We start from the raw sequence: 18,819 nt of genomic DNA on the forward strand, positions 1-18,819 counted from the left end.
CATGCCTGATGACCCACCTGCCTCTGACAGTCCTGTATCCAACAACCTGCCAGTTGCTGACAGTGTCATGCCTGATGTTCGTCTTCCTCTGATGGTCATGTGCCCAACAGCCTGCCTGCCTCTGGCAGTCCTGAACCGCCTGACCTTGCTGATCCTGTGCCTGCTGCTCAGCTGGAGGTTCCTGTACCTGCTGCCCTGTTTGATGGGGCCATGCTCACTGTCCAGTCTGATGGACCTGTTTCCACTGTGCAGCCTGGTAGGCCTCTGCCTGCTGCTTAGCCTGATGGTCCTCAGCCTGCTGCCCCTCCTGACTGTTGCTGAGCCTGATGGTCCTCTGCGTGCTGTCCAGCCTGCCTCTGATGCTCTTCTGCCTGCTGCCCAGCCTGCCTCTGATGCTCTTCTGCCTGCTTCCCAGCCTTCCGCTGATGCTTCTGTGCTCACTCCACAGTCTGCCTCCGATAGTTTTGTGCCCACTGTCCAGCTAGTCTTTGGTACCAGGGTTTCATCCACTGTTGGGTCTAATTTTGCTGCGCCTCCAAGTTTGTCAAATGCCTGGCATGGGCTACCCGTTTGGTAAGTTCCCAATTGCTGCCCTTCCTGAGTCCCTCTTGCAGCCATTTGTTGTACCAAGGCTTGATAGTTCGTATACCCACTTTGGAAGTAAGAACTGCATTCCCCAGGCTGCACCTAATGTGGGTTGCTGGGAGGTATATAATCCTGCCCTTGACTGAAAGTGTTTGTAAAGGCTCAAGGTTTTTTACCTTCATGCATTCTATGCATGAAGGTAAAAAACCTTCTGTGTGCAACAGTGTCCCCAGCCCCCTCAATACTTACCTGAGCCCCATTGCGATCCAGCGATGTGAACAACAGCTTCGGATTTCCCGGGTCTCTGGCTCCTCATTGGCTGAGACAGAAAGTGGGAGCCTGTGTGTGAATGGACATACGGAGCAACGGGTACCCCCATAGTAAGCTGCTTGCTGTGGGGACACCCGACAAGAGGGGGGGACAGAAGAGCATGCAGGGGACCTGAGAAGAGGAGCATGTTTGTTATTTTCCAACAAAAACCCCTTTAAAATCGCTTGAAGTTCAATGCTTTAGTATTCTTACTGCAAGCTGTGTATCTGTCTGAGCTTGATCCTTGTACATGACCCTGAGACCTGCTCCTGTGACCTGGTCTCTGTATCTCACTTCCTGCTTCCATCTCCCAGTACCTGGCTCCCTGCTCCCCTTGTCTCCTGTCCTGACCTTGTCCTGCCCATGTGTGTTCCCTTCTTTTTGTATATAGTTAGTTAGGTAATTTATTTGGGGTGATTCCACTATCACGTTTATCATTTGCATTGCTTATGATTTACTAGTGTAAAGTGTGTCATTTGTCTTAATAAACTTATTTTAACCTTATTTAGTCTGGTTCCTGATTCCTTAAGGTACAGCCTACTGATTTGATCACGCTTGCTAGATTTTTGCATCCCTGACACCCAACTTTGATCTAACGCCCCAAAGTTTGGTGCATTCAGGTAAGTGAGAGGGTTATTGTTTTTGAAAACTTCTACTTCTGCTCAAGTGAGGTATTCTGCAAACTTCTCTGTGATGCCCCGTACTAGGGCCAATAACTCCAATTTAAAGGAGTGGTATTAATGAAGGTTCTTCTCTGTGGGTCGCAGGCTGCAGTTCGCAGAGGTGATTACTCATTCACAATTGTCCTTCACTTGAGCCAGAACAGCCCCTAGACCCTGTAGGCTCCCATCCGAGTATACTCAGAAGGACTTAGAGTAATCTGCATAGGCCAGAAAATGCTCTAAGGTCAACCTTCGTTTCAAAGTTCTGAGTTTCGAAGGCCTGCTGCTGGGGGCCCTTCCACTGGGCTTGAATGGAAGGTGAGAGCCTGCTTCTGTTCTTCACACCTAAGAAGGTGTGAATCTCAGTGACAGTCTTTGGGGGGTGCCAGCTTGGACCATGGCTGGATCTGAAGTGACTCCCCCAGCTTCCACGATGTGCCCCAAATACTGGATTTTCTGTTTCATCAAATGGCACTAGCTAGGCCTAAGATTCAGTCCATACTGTGTTAAACATGAGAACAGCCAGTCCAAGTGCCTAATGTGGTCCCCAAAAGTCTTGCAGAATCCAGATAGACTAACACGGTCTCACAGCTGAAAACTCCTAGGCATCTGTCCATTAGCTGTTGTAAGGTGCTGGGGGCATTGATCAGCTCAAAGGGCATGCGGTTAAACTTGAATAATCCCAGGGGGTTGATAAAGGCTTTTCACGGACTTGATCTCTTACTGGTACAATCCAGTAACCGCTAGCCAGGTTGAGAGTGGAGAAGAACTTGGCTTGCCCGAGGGCCATAAGTGACTCCTCTACCTGGGGCAATGGATAGATATCCTGGGGGTACAGGCATTTAACTTGTGATAGTCCACACAGAATCACAGACTTCCATCTTTTTTTCGCATCAGGAGTACAGGGGCAGCTCAGGGACTATGACTCGTATCCCCCTCTTTGTAGCATATTGTGCAGTAGATCCTTGTACTCTTGACACAGGGCTAGGGGAATGTGGCAATACAGTTCCCGAATGGGTGGAACACCCTCTCCGTGTGGATTTGGTGGTCAAGGGCCTCTGTGAACCTGTAGTTTTCTGGTCCGGTTGATGTTTTTCCAGTAATTGATGAATTAAGTCTCTGTAGTGGTAGAGGGAAGTCTTGGAAGCCATGGCTGCCTGTAGAGGCACATACTGCTTCCACTTCTGGCTGGGCCTCTAAAATACAGTGACAAGGCACCACATAGAGGTCTGTTATGGTGGCATGGCTGGGAAGTGAGATCGGGGTTGTCCCCAGGTTGATAAGCTGCACCAGGACTTTTCCCTTGGATAAGGTACAGGCAGCTCTGCGTGAGCTTTTGAATTCAGTACTCCCACAGTACTTGGATACATGCCCAAAGCGGCTGCACAACCAATACCTCCGGTCCTCTTTATAGCCCCTCTGCAACAGATTCTAACCTTTGAAGGGGTGGGTCGAGTCTTGTTTACAGGACGACATTTCCTGTTTCAAGGAGGCCATATCTTGAGCTAGTTCCCTCAGTGAGATCTGCAAGGCTGACAGGGGCGAAGGGCTAAGGCCTCCTCTTTTATGTGCATAGGGTTATACTTTTTTTGTCACTGCCACGGTCACTTCTGCATCTTCCTGCTCCCGTGCAACCGCATCCACCACAATGTCATGGAAAGAGATGACAGGTTGTGTTCGGATTCACCCTTGCAGGGCCCTCCTTACTGGGCCAGTTTTCATTCCCACCACAAACTGGTCCCTCAGCAGATGGTCTGATGTAGTAATATTGGCACAGTCACACACATCACTCTTTTTCTAGAGTGTTTCTAGAGGTTCTGGAGTGCTACTGCACAGTGGGTGAGACTCTCACCTTTCTGCTGCACCCGGACAAAGAACCTCTGCCTCAATTCTGGGGCCATTACATTATCTCCAACAGGCCCTCCAAAATGTGATGCAATCTGTACCAGTGTGGCCACTAAGGTTATAATAGCCAGCTCCATGGTCAGTCAGGCCAGAACCTGAAACAGGTGCGTAGCACTCTCTAATCTTTCCTCCAACTTGAGCTGGGGAATGTTTGCTGTTGAACTTTGCCACTAGATCCAGGGCCGATCCTAACAGTGCCATAATGAACCTTGTTCCTCCTACTGCACCTGCTGCAAGAAGGGACATATCCTGCCAACTGCCACCAAGAGTGGGTGGGTGCATTGATGTGTGGCAGAAGTGAATACACAAAGCCCGGTTGCAAATATCAAAACTTATATTGGAGTCACAGCCCATAGGTATAAACAAACCAGCAAGAGGGCACTCAACTGGGAACACTCAGAGTTCTGAACAGTAATTCAGAACAGAGCAGGTCTTGATGTGCCGACAGCAGGGGCGGACTGATAACTCATGGGGCCCCTGGGCAATAGGGGATCATGGGGCCCCTGTGACCTTGCCCACACTCAAAAAAGCCTATAAAAAAGGTACCAGGGGCATTTCATGGGGCCCCCTACTGACCCCGGGCCCTCGGGCAGTGCCCGAGTGCTCGAATGGTCAGTCCGCCCCTGGCCGACAGCATCTCTCTCTGAGGGTGGAATGCAGCCTGGCTGGCCTTTGCCCAATTGGGAGGACTTATGGAGAGGATGATGCGTCCCTACTCGTCCGGAACCTTTCCCTACTGCTATTCACTTTCCCTGACATATGGGTAACTTGTCTCTACACTGGCCAGTCACAAAAAGTGACTACACCCCTCACATTTTTGTAAATATTTTATTTTATCTTTTCATATGACAACACTGAAGAAAAGACACTTTGCTACAATGTAGAGTAGTGAGTGTACAGCTTGTATAACAGTGTGAATTTGATGTCCCCTCAAAATAACTAAGCGCACAATCATTAATGTCTAAACCGCTGGAAACAAAAGTGAATACACCCCTAAGTGAAAATTTCCAAATTGTGCCCAATTAGCCATTTTCCCTCTCCGGTGTCATGTGACTCGTTAGTGTTACAAGGTCTCAAGTGTGAATGGGGAGTAGGTGTGCTAAATTTGGTGTTATCTCACTCTCTCATGCTCGTCCCTGGAAGTTCAACAAGGCACCTCATGGGAAAGAACTCTCTGAGGATCTGAAAAAAAGAATTGTTGCTCTACATAAAGATGGCCTAGGCTATAAGAAGATTGAGCTGAGCTGCAGTACATTGGCCAAGACCATACAGCGCTTCAACAGGACAGGTTACACTCAGAACAGGCCTCGCCATGGTCGACCAAAGAAACTGAGTGCACGTGCTCAGCGTCCTATCCAGAGGTTGTCTTTGGGAAATAGACGTATGAGTGCTGCCAGCATTGCTGCCGAGGTTGAAGGGGTGGGGGATCAGCCTGTCAGTGCTCAGACCATACGCCACACACTGCATCAAATTGATCTGCATGGCTGTCGTTCCAGAAGGAAACCTCTTCTAAAGATGATGCACAAGAAAGCCCGCAAACAGTATGCTGAAGACAAGCAGACTAAGGACATGGATTACTGGAACCATGTCCTGTGGTCTGATGAGACCAAGATAAACTCATTTTGTTAAGATGGTGTCAAGCATGTGTGGCGGCAATCAGGTGAGGAGTACAAAGGCCTACAGTCAAGCATGGTGGTGGAAGTATCATGGTCTGGGGCTGCATGAGTGCTGCCGGCACTGGGGAACTGCAGTTCATTGAAGGAACCATGTATGCCAACATGTACTGTGACATACTGAAGCAGAGCATGATCACCCTCCCTTCAGAGACTGGGCCGCAGGGCAGTGTTCCAACATGATAACGACCCCAAACACACCTCCAAAATGACCACTGCCTTGCTAAAGAAGCTGAGGGTAAAGGTGATGGACTGGCCAAGCATGTCTCCAGACCTAAACCCTATTGAGCATCTGTGGGGCATCCTCAAATGGAAGGTGGAGGAGCACAAGGTCTCTAACATCCACCAGCTCCGTGATGTTCTCATGGAGGAGTGGAAGAGGACTCCAGGGGCAACCTGAGAAGCTCTGGTGAACTCCATGCCCAAGAGAGTTAAGGCAGTGCTGGAAAATAATAGTGGCCACACAAAATGTTGACACTTTGGGCCCAATTTGAACATTTTCACTTAGGGGTGTACTCACTTTTGTTGCCAGCGGTTTAGACATTAATAGCTGTGTGTTGAGTTATTTTGAGGGGACAGCAAATGTGTTTGCCTTGTTGAACTTCCAGTGACCAGTATGAGAGAGTGTGAGCGATAACACCAAATTTAATACACCTGCTCCCCATTCACACCTGAGACCTTGTCACACTAACGAGTCACATGACACTGGAGCGGTAAATGGCTAATTGGGCCCAATTTGGAAATTTTCACTTAGGGGTGTACTCACTTTTGTTGCCAGTAATTTAGACATTAATGGCTGCTTGTTGAGTTATTTTGAGGAGACAGCAAATTCACACTGTTATACAAGCTGTACACTCACTATCTTACATTGTAGCAAAGTGTCATTTCTTCAGTGTTGTCACATGAAAAGATATAATAAAATATTTACAAAAATGTTAGGGGTCTACTCACTTCTGTGAGATTTTATATATATATATATATATATATATATATCATAAACTAGCTGTTAGAATTTTGCTGGTACTGCTTTTTAGATTTGCCAATTACTCTCTAGCATTTCCATCACTAGCATTCAGCAGCACCATGGCCCCTAAGTGTTTTTTGTAATATAATATGTTTTTTGTAATATAATATACATTACAAGGTAACCCTATGATAGCTGCAGCAGACCTGGGAACCTAAGAATACAGATAACCAGTTTCCAGGGTTTTCGAGAAACATAAGAATCTAGGGGAAGATTCATCTAACTGGAAATATCCAAAAATAGTGCTTTAAATCAGAAAAAAGAAACACACTTACATCTTCTCCTTTATGCCCATCTTCTCCTTTCATGCCAGGTTCCCCCTAATAAAAGATACAGCAACATAAAACTGTTAGCATGCATAAGGACATACATTATGAATCTGAGCATTACAGCACGAATTACAGCACCAAAATACCATATGTCAGATGCTATCTAAAGGTAAAGTCATTTTTTTCTTCATGTTGTAGAAAGCTGTAGGTTATAAGTTCACTGTGTTGAATGCAAGATTGGGAGATAATTGAAGGGAACAGTATCAAATTGTGAAATAAATCAGCTTCTTAGTGATCACATTTATTTAGCTCAGTGGTCTCTAAACTGCGGTCGGAGCCGGATGTAGCCTTTGCTTTTATAGGTCCCTTTGTGGGCAATATTTCATCCACTGACAACAATGATCCTCCCACTGACACCAATGTTGTTCCTCCTGCTGATACCAACAATGGGGCACTACTCCCCCATGGATACCAACAATGGGGTACTATTCCTCCCACTGATACCAACAATAGGGCACTATTATTCCCACTGAAACCAATGATGGGGCATTTCTTGCTTCCACTTACACTGAGACATATTCCACTCACACTGGCCACAGTCCACCCTCCTAAAGTCTGAAGGACTTGCTCTTTGTTTAGAAAGTTTGGAGAACCCTGAATAAGCTGGATATACTGCACTGGAATGCATTTCTTATTGGTGTTATAAATGCATACTGAGAATTATTCATATGCGTTGCTGGCTATTTGTTACCTATGACTGTTTAGATCCTTCTTGCATTCACATGCCATATATGTTAATATTGGAATTTTACTTTTTGATTATTGTTTTTTAGGATTTGTCTAGATCAGGGGTCTTGCAACTGTAGCTCACTACATCCGGTCCACTACAAGATTTTCTTTGGCCTCCAGCAACTGTTCATAAAAATACCCCCGCTGACAGTCAGTGGATGTACCAGGGCACACATGGACATAAAGAGGTGCTCTGCTTGACACACATGGATGTATGGGAGGACTCTTATGAACACGCATGGCTGTAAGGAAAAACTCGGCTGGACACTCTTGGAAGTAAGAGGGGCCTGTAATGGACACTCTTAGATGTAAGGGGGGACTCTGATAGGCACTCCTGGATGTATTGTGGGCCTCGTGGGCTTGTAACAATTGATGAATACTGGTGACTAGTCATTTGACCTCTGCTAGCCTTTTTGGGTACAGTTTCTATAGTTCACTGCCGCAGATGTCGATCGCCGGGTCACAGCCACTCCTTAGCGGCTGTTTCCCGGCGATCGGCGGCAAACAGTGACAGAGAGCACAGCTGCAGTAGCTGTGCTGTCTGTCACTTCCCTGTCAGCTCGAGGATGAGCTGATCGAGAAAGAACAGTTTCTCTTTCTCGATCAGCCTTGTCCCGTCCAGTACACACCCCCACCCCCTAGTAAAACACTCCCCTCACTCCTATAACCCTTCCCTGCAAAATAAAGTTAACCCCTTCCTCCCCATTGCCATTAGTACAGTGTCAGTGGGTTTTTTTTTGCACTGATCACTGTATTAGTGTTTTTGGGGATGTCAGTGACCCCAAGTCAGTATCCCCCCAATGTCAGAATGTCCACCGCAGTCCCGCCATAAGTCGCTGGTCGCTGCCATAAGTCCCTGATCGCCGCCATAATTCGCTGATCTCCGCCATTATTAGTATAAAAAAAACCCTAAAAATCCCAGTATCTTTCCCGCCATTTGTAAACGCTATAACTTTCACGTAAACCAATTAATTTACACATAATAGGTTTTTTTTTTTAGCAAAAACATGTCGCAGAATGCATTTTGGCAGATATTTATGACTAAATTTGATTTTTGCATTTTTTTTTTACTGGACATATTTTATAGCAAAAAGTCCAAAATATTGTTTTTTTTCCTCAAAATTGTCAGCCTTTTTTTTTATAGCGCAAAAAATAAAAACCGCACAGGCGATCAAATACCACCGAAAGAAAGCTCAATTTGTGGGGAAAAAAGGATGTAAATTTCATTTATGTACCATATTGCATGACCGCGCAATTGTCCGTTAAACTAGAGCAGCGCTGTATAGCAGAAAAATGGTGTAAATTGCAGTATTTATACCATAGTTTGTAGACGCTATAACTTCCACACAAAGCAATCAATATACACTTATTGGGATTTTTTTTACCAAAAACATGTAGCAGAATACATTTTGGCCTAAATTTATAACCAACTTTGAGTTTACTATATATTTTTTATAGCTGAAAGTAAAAAATATTGTTTTTCTTCAAACTTTTTGGCCTTTTTTTGTTTATAGCGTGAAAAATAAAAAGTGCACAGGTGATCAAATTACACCGAAAGAAAGCTCTATTTGTGTGAAAAAAAGGACGGAAATTTCGTTTGGGTGCAGCATTGCATGACCGCGCAATTATCAGTTGAATTAGTGCAGTGCCGAGTAGCAAAAAGAGGCCTGGTTATTAAGGGGGGTAAATCCTCTGGAGCTCAAGTAGTGATAGTCAGTGGATTTGCCAATTTATACCATATACTTTTTCAGTTTTAATTTTCAATTACAGAAATAAAAATGTCTGGATTTTGCAACTTTATGAATTTCACCAATATCAAAATAATTTAAATGAGACATAGAAAGAGATTTCATACTTACAGGAGGACCTCTAGGTCCTTGCTCTCCTGATAGCCCTGGTTCACCCTGGTAGAAGTAAAAGTGTGTATTATATTGTTTGTATTGTGTTAATGTTATAGTAAGAAACAGGTAAAATATATAAATTGCATGCAAAGCTGCTTTTAAAGACACAACTATGAAGGCTACTAATTCATATCATTATCATCACATAATAATTCATTGATTACTGAATGCCTCAAAGCACTATTCATACATAAAATGATCACAAAGTCTCTTTATGAATTACTAACTTTACAACAGCTCTGAGCCCAGAAGAAAAAAAAGAGCTAATTACCATTGTGCAGAGATTTCTTCTGCATTAGCCCTTCATGAGCAGAGCCCATAACTAGCATAATGTGGATGAGTGCACACCTAACTCTAAGGCAAGCCATATATCATACTTTTTTGTTCAACCAGAGAGTTGAAGAGAAAAAACAGTGCTGATTCCTTCATCTACACATTCGAGGTGGATGAGGGAATCACTCCCACAGATCCATTCTGGTAGTAGGGAGCCTCCCCCCCTGGCAAATTACAATGATCAGTGTTGCCAGGCTATAGCCAGTGGCACAGATCAGGTGAAAAATACCCAGCAGGCTGACTGTACAAAAGTCTTTTGAGATATTATATTATTTTTTAATTTGAAATTTTTTCCCAAAAAAGTGGAGTTGCCCCTTGAGTATAAATAGATGACTTTAAATATTCTTACCTTGTTTCCTTGTTCTCCTTTCTGGCCCTTTGCTCCTTGCTGACCTGGAAGTCCTGGTTTACCCTAGAAACAATAACATAAAAAATATTACGATGTACAATGATATAAGTAATATAAGCATAGAGTGAACTAATTTACAGAGGGGCTAATCTTTGTGTTACTGGGCTTAACATTACCTTTACATATTTAGATACACAGGGAAGCAAATAGAAGTTGAGCAATTAAGTTCAAAAAGCTAAGTATAGTTTCACTTTTATATTTAAAGGATAAGTTCACGTTATGGATCATCTTACAGTGAACGAAATAAGTATTTGATCCCATGCTGATTTTGAATGTTTGCCCACTCACAAAGAAATGATCAGTCTAAAAATTGAATGGTAGGTATATTGTAACACTAAGAGACAGAATAGCAACAAAACAATTCAAAAGAAATGCATGTCTAACAAATTATGCACTGATTTGCATGTTCACGAGGGAAATAAATATTTGATCCCCCTTCACAAAAGATGACTTAGTACTTAGTGGCAAATACCTTGTTGGCAATCACAGAGGTCAGTTGGCCACCAGATTTGCACACATCTCAGGAGGGATTTTGGCACTCTCCTCTTGGCAGATCCTCTCCAAGTCATTAAGGTTTGGTGGCTGATGTTTGGCAACTCAAACTTTCAGCTCCCTCCACAGATTTTCAATCGGATTAAGGTCTGCAGACTGGCTAGGCCACTCAAGGACCTTAATGTGCTTATTCTTGAGCCACTCCTTTGTTGCCTTGGCCGTGTGTTTGGGTCATTGTTATGCTGGAACACCCATCCACGACCCGTTTTTAATGCCCTGGCTGAGGGAAGAAGGTTCTCACCCAAGATTTGACGGTACATTGCCCCGTCCATTGTCCCTTTGATGTGGTACAGATGTGGTACAGTTGTCCTGCAGTTGTCCTGTCCTCTTAGCAGAAAAACAGCCCCAAAGCAGAATGTTTCCACCACCATGTTTGACAGTTGGGATGGTGTTCTTGGGATCATAGGCAGCATTCCTCCTCCTCCAAACATGGCGAGTTGAGTTGGTGCCAAAGAGCTCGATTTTGGTTTAATCTGACCACAACACTTTCAACCAGTCCTCCTTTGCATCGTTCAGTGGCAAACTTCAGATGGGCCTGGACATGTGCTTTCTTGAGCAGAGGGACCTTGCGGGCATTGCAGGATTTTAATCCTTGTCGGCTTAGTGTGTTACCAATTGGTTTCTAGGTGACTGTGGTCCCAGCTGCCTGGAGATCATTGACAAGGTCCTCACGTGTAGTTCTGGAATGATTCCTCACTGTTCTCATGATCATTGACACTCCACGAGGTGAGATCTTGCATGGTGCACCACACCTAAGGAGACTGACAGTTGTTTTGTGTTTCTTCCATTTACGAATGGTTGCACCATCTGTTGTCACCTTCTCACCAAGCTGCTTGGCGATAGTTTGGTAGCCCAGTCCAGAGTTGTGTAGGTTTACAATCTTGTCCCTGACATCCTTGGACAGCTCTTTGGTCTTTGCCATGGTGGAGAGTTTGGAATCTGATTGTTTGATTGCTTCTTTGGACTGGTGTCTTTTATAACAAAATCTTTTAGGTAACAAAATGAGATTAGCAGCACTCCCTTTAAGACACTGCTTCTAATCTCCACTTGTTACCTGTATGAAAGACACCTGGCAGCCAGAAATCCTCCTGAATGATAGGGGATCAAATACTTATTTCCCTCATGAACATGCAAATCAGTGCATAATTTGTTAGACTTGCATTTCTTTTGAATATTTTGTTGCTATTCTGTCTCTCAGTGTTACAATACACCTACCATTCAATTTTTAGACTGATCATTTCTTTGTGAGTGCGCGAACATTCAAAATCAGCAGGGGATCATATACTTATTTCCTTCACTGTACATGTTCCACCTGTTTTTAGGGTGGCACATGTAACATGTTCCTACTGCTGCAATTGCTGCCCTGTGGCTCTCTCTCCCTGCGACAGCAGTAGAGGGAGAAGTTCCCCGTATTAGCTGTCATTTTTTAAAAACAGCATATCCGTGCAGGGCTCCGCCAACACGGTCGCTACATTCATTCACAGAGTTCTGCAAATGAATGAACTACAAGTCCCAATATCCTCTGCGGATGTCAGCTTGTAGTTCTCAATGAACTACCATGGCACTGTTGAGTGCTGTGGTAGTTCATTGAGTCTTCCTGTCAGTGTAATACTCTGTCTGCTTATAAGAGGTACGAGCACACAGATTACACTGGCAGTCTGTAGGAGACCTGCATGGCACCAGCGATCTGCTGATTTAATGCTATAGAAATTGAAATACGTTACTGATTGCACAGATGAGTGCTGACAGAACATACTGCCACAAGGAGGGGACAGTCATGTTATTGTTTTATAGTACCAACCTTTCTTTGCACGTCACAGTTTAATAGCTTACAATAAAAAGCATGCATGTTTCTTAACTATGAATTTAGCTGTTTGCCCGGAGTTCAACCTAAAGAGCGTAGAATATTCCCAATCTTTGTGTATATACAATTACCTGAGGTCCTGGAATACCCATTGGCCCAGCTGGTCCTCTAGGTCCTGGAATTCCTAAATCAGAGTAACAATAATTATCAGAATGTAATCATCCTATTTTTACTGCATTATACTTTTATAAAGGTTGAGAAAATGTAAATAACCTATATGAAAAGGGTATTTTATTACACATAAGTATTAGTTCTTGTAACTTGATAGAATATAACATCTGCATGGAGTTTGCAGTGTGTGTGTGGGCGCGCATGAGTGTGTGTAAGCACCTTGATGCCAAGGACTTATGTAAGTGTATGTCTGCACTATATCAATGTCTGCAATAAATACATATGACATGATTTTGTCTCTTGTATTGACATTTTTTATTCTGATGATAAGCAATATTTCTTGTAGTCAACCACTACTCAATTCAGTTACACCACTTCTCACATACATGATGACTATTTTACAGTGTTATGCACATATAATATACAATCGTTCAATGCAAATCATTCACAAACTGGTATAATGCTGCAATACCAGGTGGTCCAATAGGGCCTGTTGGTCCACGAGGTCCTGGAAGTCCAGACATTATTGTGTCTGTGATAGTAGACACTATATGTGAATCTCCATCTACAAAATAATATATGAGAAAACATCAGAAATCTGACATGAGACAAAAATGTAGCTATATAAGATGAAGAACCTAACATGAACCTGAAGTCATCATCCGACCTCTCCAACTCACCAGTCAGAGGAAGCTTTGTATTCATTCACAGAATACAAAGCTGCCTATGAAAAGCTGACCACCACTCAGACCAACTCTGTTTTGTTCTGAATGTGAAACGGGAAGTCTCTGTCTCACAGCCAGACCAGAGCATTGTGTACTACATGAGCTGGAGCTACATACAGTACATACAGTTCTTAGAGCCAGTGCAGCACTTAGTGAAGGAAATAGTTTGTTTGGATCAGCTTGGTCCAAAAGAAAAGAAACATGGAGATAAACGTTAAATTACCTACTATAGTAAGGTGTTACTCTTTCTATTAAAGGCTCAGATTTTTAAAAAATAACAAACATGTCACACCTCTCTGTGCAGTAGTTTTGCACAGAGCAGCCCCGATCCTCTTCTTCTTGGGTCCCTCGTGCACCTGGCTTCTTGGCTTCCCCCTGCCCCCCCCCCCCCGCCAACTGCACCACAGCAAGGGAGCACTTGTGTGCTCTCTCTCGAGCCCCACTCTGTATGTCTATAAGAAATACAGAGCACGGCTCAGTCCACTCACCCCCCCCCTCAACTCACTCCCCACTAGCTGTGCTATTTATTTAAGGACAATCAAAGTGTTACAAAACAAAGACAAATTTTCTAGGCTGACATGCCTCCAAATGGTCCCTAATTTTTATATGTACCTTAATTTGGAGACTCTAAAAGCGAGATGTTAAAATGAATAGTCAGTGGAATTCACCGACAAATCTGTTTATGGCTTAGCTGTCCCACTTTTGAAATACAAGGTGTTGAAAGGTATAATGTTGAGAGTGCTACACCTATACCATGGAGTAAAGGAGAAATTTCCCTGACTCCAAATTGTTCTACTTCAAACCAGTTTACACATGTGCTTAGCAATTTTTGATTGAATACTTTGTTTAAGGATCATTCATCATTGGACTTAAGCATATTCTTAGAAAAGTTCAACTAAAAGTTAAAAAAAAAAAAAAAACTCTTCACGTGTACTGAATTGAATATAGGTGTTAGAAATTCTGTATAGCCCTACAGAACAGACAGTGCACTGTCCACATGTGTTTACCTGCTGCTTCTCTGCAGGAACAGGAAACAGGAACTTTATTAGAGAGAAAAACAGTTTAACCACAAATGTAGCTATAAAACTTATAAACGCTGCCATCTACTGGTTGAAGAATATGTCAGTGCCGAACACTGACACTGATGTAGTTGTATCAAAATACATGAACATTGTGTTCCAACATTAGGGGATCAGTAAAGTTGCAATGCTGCAATTTCTTCACTTTGTATAGATTTTGCAGCCAACAATTTCCAGTCACAAGTAGACAAAAATCTGTTCTACTGGCTTTTTGCTTCTGGAAGAATCTGTGCTGTAAACCATTGGTTTTAGATATACAGTTGACCACTAGGGCATAAATAAATTCTTTGCATGCCTCCACCTGCTCTTCTAAAAATTCACATACATACTGTTTTATGAAGGCACTGCTGTGTTTCATATTGGTTTAGTGAAGGGCTTTTGATGTCTTTCAGGCCATCTTACCACAACCCCTCTGAATATACTTTTTTATTTATAAAGAACATCCCCAAAGGATACCAACCTAGCACCCATAATATGATGACTGGTAGTAACCTTCCTATATGTTCTTAAGCACTAGACAAAAGAGAGGTAGCTGCTGACTTTTAATAAACACACACTCACCTGTCCCAGGGTCCAGCGATGTGCTCACCCATGCCATCCCTTCTCCCCATGGCGCCAGCATCTCAACTGTGGGCCCAGGCTTTGACAGCTTGTGGCTTCGCAGCCAGGTGCCCACTGTGCATGCAAGGGTCACGCTGTGCACCCTGATTGGTCTTCTGGGACCTGTGAAGGTTCCCAGGACCAGGAAACTGTGGAGGAAAGGAGGAAGGAGGGGGGCTGAACTTCCGGCTCGCTTCACAGTGGCAAACTGAGCTGAAAGTGGGAGCAGGTACCTGTCAAAAACAGGTACCCGCTCCCCCCTCCCCCCCCAAAAGGTGCCAAATATGGCAGTGGAAGGGGGGGGAGGCAAACAAGCGGAGCTTGCACTTTTAGGTGGAACTCCACTTTAAGTGCTGTGGATACACCTGATTATTGAAGTCACAATTCTGAGTTGTGTCAATATAGCAGAATTCTATTTTATTACTTTGCCTAATGCTTTCTTACTGTATGCTGAAGTCTAGTTGTAACATACTCCTTGGTGTGGTTGCAAGACACATTACTAAACCTAGAGTGTCAGAAGGGTCGAAGTGTTCAGAAGTTCGGAGTAAGCACTCATACTATTCAGCAGCTCCTACGGGGGTATCACTACATTAATAAAGGAAAAGCTCTGATCGTTCATTCACGGAAAACATTGAACCCATGAGTGTGAGCGTTAGTGAAATTATTGTTTTAGTGTTTTTCTTAGATTGTGGGGTAGTATTTTTTTCACAAAAAATAAACCTGGGATCAGTAGATTTCTTGAACTATTATTTATATTGTGGTAAGTTAGTAGGGTCTCTACTGATAAATTAGGGGCAAATCAGTGTAAACACTTGAACTGAATGGCCTTTAGGTAGCAAAATGCTGTGGTTAGCACTTCTGCCTAGCGGCGCTAGGGTCATCAGTTTGACTCCACACCATGACACCACCTGCCTGGAGTTTGCATGTTCTCTCTGTACTGGCAAGAGTTTCCTCCGGGTACTCTGGTTTCCTCCCACACTCCAGAGACATGCTAGGGTAATTAGCTCCTGGTTTTAGTATATGTATGTATGAATGTGAGTTAGGGATCTTAGATTGTAAGCTCCTTGAGGGCAGGGACTGATGTGAATGTACTATATATACTGTATGTAAAGCGCTGCGTAAATAGATGGCGCTATATAAGTACCTGTAATAAATGAAATGAAATGAAATGTTGAAGGGAACAGAAGGATTTAAAAACCTTAAAGGCATAGTTCAGATTTACCAAAAAACTTTCTATGCAGATAAGAGATGCCTTTAGATAAAAACAAACAGATTTGATGAAAGTTGAATAATACCCTCGCTATAGGTATAGGCTATTTATGTACATCTTGAAGCCTGACTGGAAAACTCCCAGGATGTCGCTATGGACATTGCTAAGAGACGCCTTGCTGTTACTGTTCACCTTCATTATCACAGGAGTGAGCTCTTCCTCTGATCCCCAGAGAGCTCACCCCTTTGATGGTGGAGGTGAGCGGTAACAGCCAGCTGTCTCTTAGCAATGCCCAGGGAGTTTTCCAGTCAGGCTTCATGAGATACAAATATAGCAAGGGCATTATTCAACTTTGGTCAAAGCTGCACAGTTGGTTTTATCCAGTGGAGTTATTATAGGGGTGCACCCGGGTGACACCTGTCAGAGGGGTGACACCCAGGGCCACCCAGACCCCAGTATGAGCCTGATTTTCCCTGTCCAATAAACATCCATGGGACAGGAGAAGCTGTTTGTAAATGTAGGGGTGGCTGGCTGCACCTGTATTGGCACAGTATGGTTATTACACTATCACTGTGCACAATTCCCCCTGAACAAATGGGAGAGGAAAGAGGCTGGGTCTGCTCTGCCTTCTCCCACCCCTCTCTCCCTGTGCAGCCCATGCAGGGCAGTGAAGGAGATGTGCGGGCGGGAACAGCAGCCGGCAGATCCAACGTAAATACAAGACTGAGTGATTGAGCAATGAGCCTCCAGGGACCATCCAGGCGTGAGCACTGTAACCGGACTCTCCCCCATCCCTGCCTATCTTCACTACTTCAAATCTCTCTCCCTTCCCCTCTTTCTTACTTTGTCCTCCAGCAGTAGCTGTTATAACTGCAGCCAAAGAGTTTAGAATTGCATAGGACTTGGTCCTTTGTGCTTTTAAAGGCTAAGTTCACCTTTGGGAACATGTTACATGTTCCACCCATTTTTAGGGTGGAATATGTAACATGTTCCCGATCATACAGCCGCTGTCCACTTTCCCCATACCTGTGACAGAGGTACGGGGAGAAGTTCCCCATACAAGTTGTCTGTGTAACCAACATTTATCTCTTATCTTGTCAAATCCAAGCCCCTTTCAGTACAAAAGAAATACATTATTCAGTAGGTAACTTGAAAGAAATGGTAAGAAAAAATACATGCTGTATTAGGTATTACCACAACTCCCCCTACTTTCTATTATTCATAGGATGCTTGAGCCTGCCTCTTTGTGCGGACATTGAACTAATTTATATGAGTAGGTCCAGAGCAAAGACAAAAAGGGGTTTATTTACTAAAGCTGGAGAGTCCAAAATCAGACTCCCTTCTGCATAGAAACCAATCAGCTTCCAGGTTTCATTGCCAAAGCTTCATTGAACAAGCTGAGGTTAGAAGCTGATTGGTTTCTATGCAGAAGGGAGTCTGATTTTGGACTCTCCAGCTTTAGTAGATAAACCCCAAAGAGTCTGCACATGCTGTGCACACTATAAGAACAAATATTTCACCTCTACATTAAAAACAATTTACAAGAGTAGCTAACATTTTAGAAAAACTATTAGAGCTCTGTTATGACATAAGCATCCTGTATTAGCATTGGATAGGCATAATGTGTATGCCTAGATGAATTATGCTTAACTATTACATTGTTTTAAATTATTAGTAGGACACTGAAGACTTCAGGATTTCTGTGAAAAACTGCCATGTATGAGAATATACTTACTTATACTACTACCAGTTACATTTACCAACAGAAAGAATCAGAAAACAGTTTTATGACTTTATGTATTCCAGTTGACTTTTGGAAAAGACCATGACCTAATTGGATCATGGTAGTGCAGGTGGATGGGACATCTAGAAACAACTCGTACTACAAATGTCACTCAGACATTGCAAATGGTGGTATAGTTATACACAGTGGTACACAGAAAAACACCTTGCTTTGAAGCATTACAATGCAAGCATTATATAATACTAGACTCTTGCTAAGTGCAATATTTTGGTGGGTCTGAGGCCCCATTATTAGAAAAGTCTGGTGTATAAGAACTATGTTCTAAATATTTTTTAATTGAATAGCCAGAACAGACAGGCTGGGCAATGAGATACACACGTGTCTTGTTTCTACTATTAGCAGTATATTGATAGTTTATTTTAAACATGGCTTTGGTAGAATGGGGTTTCTGTTTCAGAATAGGAAATTGAGCTACCAAGAGTTCACCCCTAGTGACGAATAGGAAGGTCAAAACTGTTAATTGCCAAAAGGTGATGGTCATACATACTTACTTTCTTTGTCTGTATTAGGCTGTAAAGAGTATAAAACACCTTCTGGAAATGAGACTGGTATTGTGGGTGGTCCAGGGGGCCCTGGAGGCCCAGGTGGTCCTGGAATTCCAGTTAATCCAGGAGCTCCTCTTGGACCTGGAGGCCCTATAGGTCCTGTTATTAAAGATAATCCATATAAATATATACATAAATTAAAAAACTTACACACATACAAGAACACAAAAAGTATATTTCATTATTTACATGTTTGGATTTATGCTAAATGTGATTTTTTTAAATTTACCATTAAACAGTAATATGTTATGATGCTAACAAGAGATGCATGCATTAGTTGCATACTTGGAGAATATATACAAAATGCTTTGTGAACTAGCATGCATATTAACCAATATAACAGAAAAAAATGATTGCTTTAGATGTCCTTATGCTTACTGTATGCCGATGGATGAGCACATAGTGAATCTATACAACATTTAATGATCTGTCAACTGAATAGCACAAATTATAAACAGTACAATCACCTC

The 18,819-nt window shown here is 43.1% G+C and overlaps 1 protein-coding gene across 1 annotated transcript in view; it reads right to left on the reverse strand.

The window, feature by feature from the left end:
- COL26A1 (collagen type XXVI alpha 1 chain) overlaps positions 1 to 18,819 on the reverse strand; it is a 556,823-nt gene that overhangs the window by 16,138 nt on the left and 521,866 nt on the right. The window contains exons 8-13 of the mRNA XM_089683751.1: positions 18,296 to 18,448; positions 12,859 to 12,951; positions 12,347 to 12,399; positions 9,800 to 9,862; positions 9,076 to 9,120; positions 6,434 to 6,478 (exon numbers count right to left, since the gene is read on the reverse strand). Of these exons, the coding sequence (XP_089539877.1) occupies positions 6,434 to 6,478; positions 9,076 to 9,120; positions 9,800 to 9,862; positions 12,347 to 12,399; positions 12,859 to 12,951; positions 18,296 to 18,448 (452 nt within the window). The remainder of the gene's footprint in view (positions 1 to 6,433; positions 6,479 to 9,075; positions 9,121 to 9,799; positions 9,863 to 12,346; positions 12,400 to 12,858; positions 12,952 to 18,295; positions 18,449 to 18,819) is intronic.

Source organism: Staurois parvus, unplaced genomic scaffold (genome assembly GCF_062004578.1).
Source record: "Staurois parvus isolate SC_StPar_1 unplaced genomic scaffold, SC_StPar_1.0 ptg000321l, whole genome shotgun sequence".
Lineage (NCBI taxonomy): Eukaryota > Metazoa > Chordata > Amphibia > Anura > Ranidae > Staurois > Staurois parvus.